This window comes from Candoia aspera, chromosome 2 (genome assembly GCF_035149785.1).
Source record: "Candoia aspera isolate rCanAsp1 chromosome 2, rCanAsp1.hap2, whole genome shotgun sequence".
In the NCBI taxonomy this organism is placed as follows: Eukaryota; Metazoa; Chordata; class Lepidosauria; order Squamata; family Boidae; genus Candoia; species Candoia aspera.
In genome coordinates, this window is record NC_086154.1 from 169,299,730 (window position 1) to 169,312,235 (window position 12,506).

The 12,506-nt window shown below is 35.8% G+C and overlaps 1 protein-coding gene across 1 annotated transcript in view; it reads right to left on the reverse strand.

Moving 5' to 3' along the window:
• Positions 1 to 12,506, reverse strand: part of ZCCHC7 (zinc finger CCHC-type containing 7) — a 145,314-nt gene that overhangs the window by 53,015 nt on the left and 79,793 nt on the right. Inside the window, exons 2-4 of the mRNA XM_063294842.1 lie at positions 12,358 to 12,401; positions 7,610 to 7,732; positions 5,615 to 5,785 (exon numbers count right to left, since the gene is read on the reverse strand). Of these exons, the coding sequence (XP_063150912.1) occupies positions 5,615 to 5,785; positions 7,610 to 7,732; positions 12,358 to 12,401 (338 nt within the window). The remainder of the gene's footprint in view (positions 1 to 5,614; positions 5,786 to 7,609; positions 7,733 to 12,357; positions 12,402 to 12,506) is intronic.

Consider the following 12,506-nt stretch of genomic DNA (forward strand, 5'->3'; position numbering starts at 1 on the left):
TACCTGCCAATCATTTTTATTTTCTCAAAAATTTATGGGGACTATCTGGGATGCAGAGGAATTCTGGGAAATAAGAGAGCCTGGCACTTTGCTTTGCAGCTTCTCATAAAGAAAGAACTAAAGTCAAGTGGGGAGAGGAGTCAAGGGAATAAAGGATTATATTGGCACATTGGCAAGGATGCTTCAGGCATCATGTTGGGGACCCCAGAATTATACTGATGCTCACGTTATGCAAAAATCAAATATGGTGCTTAAGAACTGATTACAAAGCAACCAGGACAGATTCTCACAGAAAGTTACCCAGCCAAATAATATGAATCAGATATTCCCAGCTGAAAATATCTAAGCAGAAGATCCAAATAACCATAAGGTGAAGTAAAAAGTACATTTGTACTGTTACGTGAACAGTGCTCAAGGAACACTCCTCCCAATGTAATTCCACAAAGCAATGGAGCTTGTATTAGAATATGAGTCCAGACGAAGCCTAAAAAACTAATATGCTCTAAGAGCATGTGAAGAATTCTGCAAAAGATGTTGCATGCAAGGAAGAACCTTTCTATTTTTAGGCTCACTTTCCCCAGCTTGCACTCTTCAACTAAATAGAGAGTAAAAGTGCACTTTTGGATTCAAGCCACACAGTGCAAATAATATTTCAATATTTTTATCAAGAATATCTTAAAATATAAGATAAAGATATCTGAATGTTTGGAATGCTGAATTAGACTTAACATTATTTGATTTTGGGGAAATTGTTTTACACAGTTAAATCTGAGATTTCATTATGTATGTTCTATTTTCAGACAATCAAATAGTATTTTATCAACAATTAACAATGCATCAGAACTATGAATGTGAGACTATTTTTGCAAGTATTACTGAAATAGATTTTGTTCTCTAATAAATATTATAAATATTAAGATGATATATACACTGTCAAGAAAACATGCACCTTCCAAAAATTTCATATGTATTACTTGCTGCAAAGCAATGGAAATTCTATCTTATACATTTCATACTATTTTCCCATTTTTCATCCTGTTATATTCTTATAGTGTATGCTTTCAAATACATAAATCATGATGTTATTTTAGAAACATATTTGGGGAGGAATTAAAAATGCTGTCTGAATGAATTTTGCATGCATAGTTTTAAAGAATTCTCCAGAAAGGATGCTGAGTTTGGTTAGAAGGATTAGACTTTAAAATGAATTATGAGGAAGTTGGTGGCAAAAGCCCAGATATAAAGACACAATTTATATACTGTTGGAAAAAACTAGAAAGCCTTAATTAAAAAATCAAGAAAGGAACTGGCAAATTCCTATTCAAAATATAAGAATAAGCACTTGAACCTGAAGTCTTAATGCAAGAAGATAAATCTCATCTGATGAGTATAAGACATTGTGAGATGACTCCTATAATTGGTTTGTTATGGCCTAAATGCTATACAAATAAAATTTGAATTTTGGACTTCCATAATTGGCATATATTAACTGAAGGATGCAACTTGCTCAAAAAAAACAAAAAAGGAGAGGGTGCAGGCAAAGGATGAACTATAGTGTTTACTTAAATTACCCACAACTGTTTAGAAAAGCACGAAAATTAATTTGAGAAAACCATTGATAATCCAAGTTAAAATAAGTGGAGGAAGTTACAGAAATAATGATTGATGTCTTTTACCATCAGCCAACCAAGGAAGTGTGGACTGTGTTTTTAAAAAGGAAACTGCAGGTCTTTTAGAGAGCTGTGAAGGGATTTTTAATTGCACTCACATCTGTTAGTAAGCAATCTCTGCCAAGCCTGGTCGCACCAGAAAATTTTGACTTGCCTTCCTAACAGCTTTCTCCAGCAGTGGTTGAAAGAAGGCACAAGGGGATCAAGGTTAGAATCCTTGATGTGATTCTAACCAATGAAAAGCACTTTTGTTAATGATATGGAAATAATGACCAGGCAACAATGGAGTTCTTGATTTTAGGTAAAACTATATCTGAGTATAAGTAAATACATAACTTGGATTTCAAGAAAGTAGCTTAAATTGAACAGTAATACCTAGGATTCAGTGATATGAAACCCTAATTGGAAAAGTTACTCAACTTGGACAGAAATTCTGAAAACAAAAAGAAGGCATTAAAAGGAAAAAAAATCTAAATTCCATAACATGTGAAAGAAAACAAAATTATACCATTTGAGTTTGGAAAAAATTGCTAATAAAAAGGATTTAAAGTAGTTCAGTATGAAAGGAAACAGTAAAAAAACAGTAAAGCAGAAAGCAAATTGAAGGGGCAGGATTGCGACTGAAGTTGATAGAGAGAATATCTACATATGCTGAATGAGTTCAGATCTCATTCACTCATAGAGTCCAGTGAATTAGATATTACAAAGACAGAACTTGCTGAATATCTATTATTTTTTATTTCTGATATAGTCAGTTGGGGAATCAGTAAAGTTATGCTACTACTACTATTATTTTTGAGAAATCCTGAAGAACAGGTAAAGTACTGGATGACTGGATGATTATTAGAATTCAGGAACAAGTCCTATCAGACTAAGTGCATCTTATTTATTGAAAGGTAATTTTCTTGATAAAGTATGGGATTTCTTCTGACATAATTTATCTTGATCTCAATAAAGCATTCTGATTAGCCAGCTAATTGGTTTATTTAATTTTACTGGCTTTATAGGCCACCTAACTCCCAGATGATTCTGAGTGGCTTTCTTTTTAAAACTAGAAAACATTAAATGAAAAAGAAAAAAAACCATGTACATCAGGAGAAACAAACCCAACGTACAAGAAAAAGAAAACCACCAGCCACTTTAACCCCAGGCCTGGGAGTAAAGCCAGGTTTTCAAGGATTTTTGAAACAACTGCAGATGGGAGCCGTATGAATCTCGGAGTGGATGCTATTTCAGAGGGCAGGTGCTGCGACCATAGATGACATTGGTAATTCAAGGGACTTGGAGCGCGCCCACTGTGCCTGATCTTACCAGGTGGGCAGCAACTATTGGAGATATTTCATTGGAGCTATTTCTTTGCAACTACTGGAAATATTCATAGTTAGTTATGGGTTGAATGGTCATCTATTAAAATGGATCCCCAGCTGGTATGAAATTTGAACTGAAAGAGTAATCATCAGTGGTTAGTCAAGAAACCGAGAAAGCCTAGGAGAGATGAATAGCATGCTCTCTTAGGCTCAGTACTCTGTAATATTTTTATTAGTATCTTAAATTACAGGAGGAAATGCTTATTAAATATGCTGCTGACATAAAGGTGAGTAGGATAGCTAATATCCTAGAAAGAATACAGAAAATAATTCAAAATAATCTCTGTTGGTTAGAGAAATGGACAAAAATAATTGAGTAAAATTTTGAAAAGAGAAAATCAAGTTGTTCTTCCTTTGGGAAAAAGAAGTCAAATGCACATGAAAAGGAAGGTGGATAACTGATTTGGCAAACATGTAAGTGTAAATAATCTTCAAACTGGAGTCATGAATCGAGTCAGGAGTGTTACATGAATGCAAAAAGGTAAATAAATCTAATCAATAAAATACAGATTTTAAATCCCAAGAAATGAATGTCCCATTCATTTTTGTGGTATTCAGAACCCACATGAAGTATAATGCTCAATTTTGGCCCTTTACTTTAAGGAGTCAAAGTGGAATAGATTCAGAGAAAGACAAGGGTCTGGAAAGCAAGTTCTGATTAAAAGAAAATTGAGCAAACTGGGTAAATTTATCTTCAAGGAGAAAAGCTTAGGAAAATATATGATGAAATTCAGTAACAGCTGAAGGGCTTTGTTCTCTGATGTCCCAGAACAAAGTACATGAGATATGTGTCATGTTAGCTGGACCTGATGGGAGTTGTAGTTAATATGCGAGATTACAGAATAAGACCATGTATAGTAACTACAGTATAATACACAAGTGCACAAGATAAAGGAAAGCCACTCAAGGATGCCTAAGTGATGTAATGAAAATGAGAGATCAGAGAAGTCTTCATTTTTAATGAAAAGGGCAGACGGAAAACAGCATTTGAAAATTATATTCTCACTTGCATTGAACCATCAGCTCTGAGCACCTATCTTCAAAAGAACTTACACAACATATACTATTTATATTAGAAAATCTTTGCAATATACTATCTCTTCCCAAGTATAACATAGTAAAAAAAAGTCAATTTTATTTGTTTGTAAAAAATAACATCCACATTCCCTTTAACCAACCTATACCTTACTCTACTTTAATTTTTCATACTTCATTAGATGAACTGAAAAACAAATTAACTGGAACACAGGAATACAAAAGACTATACTTTTTCTATTTTAAAGGAAATATTTCAGAGCCTCCAACTGTAAAGATAGGCTTGAAAATGTATACATAATGGCAACATAAATTTCCAGAGAGTTAATATTGGACATATTATGTATCATGAACAGCAGCTAATCTTCTCTGTTATGATTATCAGAAAAAAATTACAAACTGAGAATATGAATACACACATACACACACACACACAATGTGCCTAATCAGCTTTTCTTAGCACATGGTTTTTAGAAGAGAATAGCAAGCTGTGGCAAATCTGTGCTACAAGGGTCTGGCTGCTTAATATCACATGGCAACCAACTTTTGCTATGAATTTTGATGGGATATGTAAATAAATGGCATCCATTTACTGCCTCAGCATTATTTGTTTCTGGTCAGAGATCTGTTGGAATAATGTAATTATATACCATACAAAACTAAATAATTTGGACCTTAAGAAAAAACTAAGATAATGATTAGATTATTTTGTTATCAGCATTATTATTATTATTGCATTCTAAAAGTTTTAAATCATATATACTCTAAATAAACCTTAAAACAACTGTTTAAGGAATGCTAGTATTATTCCCACTGGGAAGGATGAGATGGCAGGTGTGCCATTTGTTATGTTCACATAGTGAAATTCAGTCTCTTAGCTTCTGTATTAAACCTGTAAACAAAATAGCAAGATAATTTTATTTTTTTAAAAAAATATAATGCATATATTCTGGTTTTTTGGAAGTTTTTCTATAGCTGTTCAGACACAAGAAAGGCAAACTGCATTTGTAACATATTCATAAAAGATAATTATGTCTTCGTAATTATATAGTTAGAAATCATTTTTGTTAATAACAAAAATAAAATACCACTTCAAGACTTCACTAAATACTTAATGAATTACAAAGTATGCTAACCCATAGAAATTAATTCATTTCAGAAATAAAAAATTGTACAAACAAGAATTTAGCATGCAAGCACTTATCTATAATGCTTTAATATATGTTTTTGCATTTAATTTTTCTTATTTTATTACTAATTACACATATTTATGATACAGAAAATATTGATTTTGCACGTCTTTCTGTGTCTTCAGACAAACACATGCTAAGAGCCCAGCAATCTATAAACAGGAATGCAGACAGTTACACCACCAAATGATTATCACCACCAAGTCATTCTGGGAAGGAAGGAAGGAAGGAAGGAAGGAAGGAAGGAAGGAAGGAAGGAAGGAAGGAAGGAAGGAAGGAAGGAAGGAAGGAAGGAAGGAAGGAAGGAAGGAAGGATCAGTCACTGGATAGTTTCTGTTAACAATGTACTCACATCTGCATAATGACCTCTCATATCACAGCGGTTACAATGCTTTTTCCAGTACATTCTCTCAGGGCACTCTCTAGAGCAGTGTCCTGGCAAACAACAATTTAAACAAAATCGTGCTGGACAGCTGTTTTGTAGATGACCTCTCTGTGCACAAAGACAACAGGGTGGAATTTTCTGCAAAAGAAATGCAAATAAAATAAAATAAAATGTTTATGGAATCAGAGGAATTTAAATTAAGTAAAATAAACAAGGAGCTTCCACTTATATTCATAAAGAACTGCTAAGACCTTTGCCTAAGACCCACTTTCTTACTTCATAAGCTTATCCCCTGCCTTTCTGAATTAGTCAACAAGGAAGCCCCCAATTAAGGGAAAAATAAAACAATAAAACAAATAAATAGCAGAAGATGAACAATCAGGAGGTAAAGAACAAAATCACCTCCAGTGATTTTCCCACACTGGAATCACCACAGCAGAGGATCCTTCCCAAAATTCCACATACACAAACCAATCTCCAAAACAGAAGGGGTCATTTAGACCAGCGTTTCCCCAGCTGGCTGGGGAATTCTGGGAGTTGAGGTCCACACATCTTAAAGTTGCCAAGGCTGAGAAACATTAATTTAGACAACTCATTCCCGTGTCATTTAAGACTTAGACAACAGTGCTATGGAAAGCATTTGAAAAATCCGGTTTGCAAGCACATTACTGTGATCGAAGCACCTTTTTCAAAGCGTTAAAGCAGCTGCATCCTTTGCAAACCTTGCACAGGAGCTTTGAAAGCTGGCCCCAGTTGTCTATACGTGGGTATGCAGAGAGAGAAGAACACGTCCACTGGAACTGCCAGGGAAGTGCAATGGTGGTACATGCTCACACACAGAGGGACAGCAGAGAGAGCTTTCAAAGCAGCAGCACAAGCCTTGCCAAGGATTACAGTTGTTGTAATGCTTCAAAGAGAGATTTTTCATTTGTGCTAACCTGTTTTGTGAGGCAGTTCCTTGGAATGCTTTTCCGTGACAAGTACACATGAAATTGTGTCTAGTGGCAGTCAGGGAAGCTCCCAATAACTGACTACAGAATGCCAACGGATTGTCTATATCATTCTGGAATACTCTATATACTCTTCCCTCCCCTCAATCTGCCACATTGTTTAATTTTTTTTGTGTCTGTTCTTTAAATATATTATGGTGGTATTAACATATTACTGTGTTGTACTCATAGTGAAACTTTACACTTTTCTGTTTCAACTATCATCTTTCAGCCAATGAGAATACATATAATAAAATGTAAATGTATTACTTAAATCTATCCCAATGATATTTAAACATTTAGGCCTTTGCTATTATCCTCATAACCTGGTGAAAAATTACTAGCACTGGGTAACCCACCATTATGCACAACACTATGGATTCCGTACTCCATATGAGGAGTCCTCCCATCAGGTCAGTGGACATTTTTTCCTTACCCTTCTAGACATGCATATGGAAACAGAAAGTGTGTGTAACTGGGTTTTATAATTTGCTTCTGCACAGAGGGCAGAGTGGGGACTAATTATGGGAAGCATGCCTATATCTCACTTTCTCGCAAGTGCTATTGTTCTGTCCACTCATACCCTAAAGTGGGAGAAAGAGAAAAGAAATCTTCAGCAAGCACGTGGTAATCCTCCACATGGGCCACTGGGTCTCTCTTGATTGGATTATATTGCTGAGAGCCACTGAAGAAAGCACCATCTTCAAATACCCCATCTCCTCTCTTACAAGGAAATCGTGTTCCTAATACCTTCTGATTAATCTCTAGGATAGGACAGAATAGGACCCACAATACAAGGAAATTAGAAGGTAATGTTCCTTGGGTCTAAATTGCCACTGCAGTACAGAGTATGGCAATTCTTTTATTTTTTTCCCTTCTCAAAACTGCCATCCAGCAAAATTATTTCAGACCAGCACTTTAAAGCCTGAAAGTTGTCAACTAGCAATGAAACAAATTGAAATACTACATTTACCTTTGGGGCAGGACAATTTTTTGATAAATGACCTCGTTTATCACAATTTCTGCAAGCGACATTTTTGTCGGCCGTGTAATATCTGTTGTTATGTCGCACTGAAACATAATTATCAATCTGTGCCTGAGGAAACAAAAGGATTATTATTAGAAGTTGAAAGCTTATTGTTCTGCCACTCTTAAGCTTTTATAACAATCAAGCCTAGGATATTGAATTTTTAAAAGAACGTTGTATATTTTTATAGTTCTTACACATATACACACCTCTAGAATCAAGATAGGCTTCCTATCTATAAATTAGTAAATATTTTTGCAGGACTGTATCACACCCCTCCAAGGCAGTTTTTAGAAGTCCTTTTTTTTTCCTTTATGTCAACCTTTGTTAATATTATTTAATAATGGCATCTTTTATAAAATACATTAAATTTAATTGGGAAAATAGCTAATCTTTCAATGGAAGTATAGATGACATTATTAAATTACCTGCATGCATAAAATGCCATGAGAAAACATCTATTGAACTGCCAACAAAACATCCTTGATCTTTACTCATTGGCCAGAAATTTACGAGTCTGTCAATATACCTTAATATTAAAATAAAACTGAAAATCAAAAGCTTGACTATGGCTTTAAGAAAAAAAAGCCCCATGGATTTATTTTTCCAAATACAAAAAGCTTGAGCATGCATTTTTCTCAAGAAACAAAAGCAAGTATTATTCTATATTTTCATATACTGCTTTATTTTAAAGTTCCGTATATTTCTGATATCGCATGGTTTGAGTTAATGCTCTGATTTCTTATTACACACCACCTGCATTTTACATCTGTGCACACAGTTCCTTGACCTTTAGCTTTAGGCCCTAATACCTAGCTCAGTATGTGCTCCTCTAATTAAATAACATGGTCACTATCAACTGCAGTCTTTTGTATTAGAAAGTCAGTAGGTGCCCATTACTGCCACTGACTACCCTGCATCACCCAAATAAATAATAAGTCCTCACTAAGAAATCTTACTAGATATGAGTTGTTGTTGTTTTTAAAGTAAGAATCAGGTTCAGGAGTTCATCAAGGTAACAGCCAATGTCTTGAATCCATGACCTGAAGCTGGAATAAAGGCAGTTGCTACATCTGGGTGGATGTTAGTTTATTCTAGACATTCTGCCACTCAACTAGCTGCCAGACCAGTCAAGCAGAACTCCTAAATGGAGTGAGCGATAGTGGGTGGGTGTGTCTGTGTGTCTGCGCAGATGCTGAAATCTGGAAGAAAACTCACCTGTAATGAAGCAGAAGATTCCTCCATCAGCTTTTCTGCCCTCTCCCCATCTCCCTCAGCATACAGGCCACAACCCATGCCATATAGTTATTCTGAATTTTTTGGATTCTTATATGAAGGTGTTTCTTTTTCATTCATATATGTGGTGATTAAGGAAAATAACAAAACTGTTAACAACAACAACTCATGCTATTCCGCAGGGTTCTTCCAACCCTTGATGGAGTGTTGTTTTTTTTAGGAAAGGGCTGAGGGGCAAAAAGGAGGTTGAGAAATTCAGCCTCAGCCTGCCACCCTAATGGGACAAATACTAGAATCCAACCTTACGGGTATAGTTCAGTTCACACTGGCCTTTTTCCATGAACAGTGAGAACTCCAGGTGCATTCTAAATATAGGATGAATACTGAGGAGAAAATAGAAGAAGCTTAATTCTTTTGCTTATTTTGAACAACACAGCTCAATTAAGGATTTTGATGAAGTTAGAAAATTGGTAACACTGATTCAAATGCCAATTTGCCCAAATTGCAATTATCTGATTGCCTGAAAACTACATATTTTTTTTTCCTTTTCATCTAATTGGAATATTGAAGAGAAATTATGTAAAAGGAATTGGGCCCCAGTCTTTCAGCATGATAACTCTGTGGAAATAGGCTAGACTAGATATGATGTTGTGGGAGAAACTAACAAAATAGTTCCAGACTGAGTTTGGAAATGGACCAGATTTAGCTGGAGGTGAGGAGAGGAAAAAATAACCCAAAATCCCCCAATGAATCCCTATGGGATAGGTAGTTGGGTAGTGGTCCAGAATCTGTCAATTGCTCTATTTTTAAGCTCACTTCCTCCTGGTCATGTGACTCAGAGTGGAGTTGCAATTAAGGGGTTGGAAAGAATATCAGAAGTCATGCTTTGCAGGCTTTCCTTACTTTTTGGTGGCGGGGGGGATGTTAAACAGAATTTTACACTGCTTACATTTACAGTTTAATACAGCTTGGTTTGCTTGCCTGGATTGTTCAAATCAATTAGAAATGGTGGTAGATGGCTCAGACTCTTCATGGGTATAAAAATTATTAATGAATTGACATTTATGCTTTCAATCTGGATTCAGGCCTTAATTGTGGGACAGAATCTGCCATGGCTGATATATTACTTTCTGTAACAAAGAGCCAGAGGGAGGCCAACTTGGTTGATCCTGCTTGATTTTTCTGAGGTTTTTGATATCATCTGCCAAGGCATTCTCGACCATTTCCATGAATTAGGGGCACTGTATGTTGGTTCCACTTTAACTTGTTCTCAGATAGTAGTACTACCTTCTGCCAAAACTGACCATGCATTGTCTTTCAGATACTTGTGGATGAGTGTTCTCTGTAATGGAACCTACGCTTTCAAATGTACTTCTTCCTGAAATTAATGAACCGAGTTGCCTCCTAATAGAACTTTTTAAAGACCTATCTTTTCACAGGTCTTCCTCATGTGTATCATTTGATGGTTTTGTTTAATTTGACTCTATCACTCCTTTTAATGAATATATTCCACACTTTTTAAATTTTCTGCTTTATTACTGTATTTTAGTAATTGTTGTTATAAACAGTGTTGAGACATAATTGTAAGCAGTCTAGAAATTTGAATGAATGAATGAATAAATGAATGGGATCTGTAAAGAAAGGATCAGAAACCAATCATTGGAGAACTAACTTTGCTGGCTGTGGATGGATCAATTCCTGAAGAAACTTGGGCTGGCTATAGCAGTCCTTCTTTGCAGGAATGGGGGATCAGTTGAGAATATCCTGAAGACTGACTAAAGCCAAATAATTCCTCAATGTTCAGGAGAATTTACCAGGTGACACATGGCTGACCATTCTGTCAAAGCTCTAGTCTTGCTGAGGAATAGCAAAAGTAAAAAAAAAAAACCCAGCCCACTTACAATATCACTTTTGAACTCCCTTCTCTGACTATGAGAAACTCAGAAAGCATCTTTTCTGAGAACTCCAAGCATTTAAACAAGTCAGTTTATGACAAGGTCGGGCAGTATAAATCTCATAGTAAATCAACAAAGCATACAGTACATTAGAGTAGCATTTGTTAGCAGCAAATATATTTCTCTTCCATCATTGCACTGCATTCGCTATGACATTTATGTTGTAAACTGCCTGTTTCAATGCTTGGAGCTCCTCAGTTAATTGCCCAGCAGAACGTTCTTGAATGGTGAGTGGATCTGCACTTTGAGGACCATATGATTCACAGTATTTGAAGCCTTATGCCACAAACGTGAAAGGTCAGTTTCCAAGGTTGAAAAGATGCTTGAAGGAGTCTGTTATGTTTAGTAAGAATTAGTAGAAAGAGGACAGTATGGGCTTCACAAAGCAGTTAATGCCTTGTTACTGGAGCTGGCTGGGTGACCTTGGGCCAGTCACTCTCTCTCACCTCATCGGGTTGTTGTTGTGGGGAAAATAGGAGGAGGAAGGAGTATGAGGTATGTTCGCCGCCTTGAGTTATTCATAAAAATAATAAAGGTGGGAATGAATGAATGAATGAATGATTAAGTTGTGCTCCTTGTCAACTACTGCCCAATTACAAATCTGCCTACAAATACTCCCAGGTAAGTATGCGTGTGTGTGTGTTTGTGTGTGAGAGTGTGTTTGTGTGTGTGACAGAGAGAGAGAGACTTGTTATTTAGAGGAATGAACTATGAATCTCTGTGGTACTTAATGCCACTAACCATTGTGATCTTTCTGGAATGATTCTGTGACTTGCAAATTGTAGCTGCTATGCTAAAATAAAATTCCTACAGGCCACTAACAGGCAACAGCATTGTGGGAGTTCTGCTTGACTCCATAGTATCTGGATTGTAGTATCCCCCAGGATTCCATTCTATTCCCTTTGATTTTTAACACTTATAAGAAACCATCACAAATTGTAATCTAGAGATTTGTGACATGGTGTCAGCACTACGCTGATGGCACTTCTGTGTAAGTACTGGGAAAAACAGAGGCATGGATGATTAAATAATAGCCCATAAACCTAAGCTGAATTCAGGGAAGACGGGGGCATTGTGGCTAGATGGATTTTAAGTAGATAAACTGCTTCTAAAGGGTAAGAAGTGCTCATACTCAGGTTGATTGCCCAGTTATGATGCTGGACAGGATACATGCTTTAATAATCAGAGAATTGGATTATTGCAGCACATGCTATATGGGTCTATTATGGAAACTTGTCTGGAAGTTTCAGCTTGGACAGAAAACAGTTTCCATATAAAATAGGGAAGCTAAGTGGGATCAATCCTCAAGATACAGCACAACTTGTATTAAACATTAATATCTAGGAATAAAACCCTAAATAGAACATTAATGAGCATAATTATTTAATGTATCTTCTATAAGGTTTTAGATAACACACAAGAATACCAGAGGTGTTTTTTCTTTTCAGTAATGAAAACACTAATAATACAAAATACCCAGAATGCAACACTGTACCGATGTACCTGTAAGTCTTTATTACTGATGATCCATCCTGTTCTATCTTCTCCTGCAAAACAGTTATTTGGAAACAATTAAAACTGATTTGAGGAACTATAAGATTGTCTCATTAGCCTCAAGTTAATGAACTAAAGTAATAGAATTTCAAAAATGT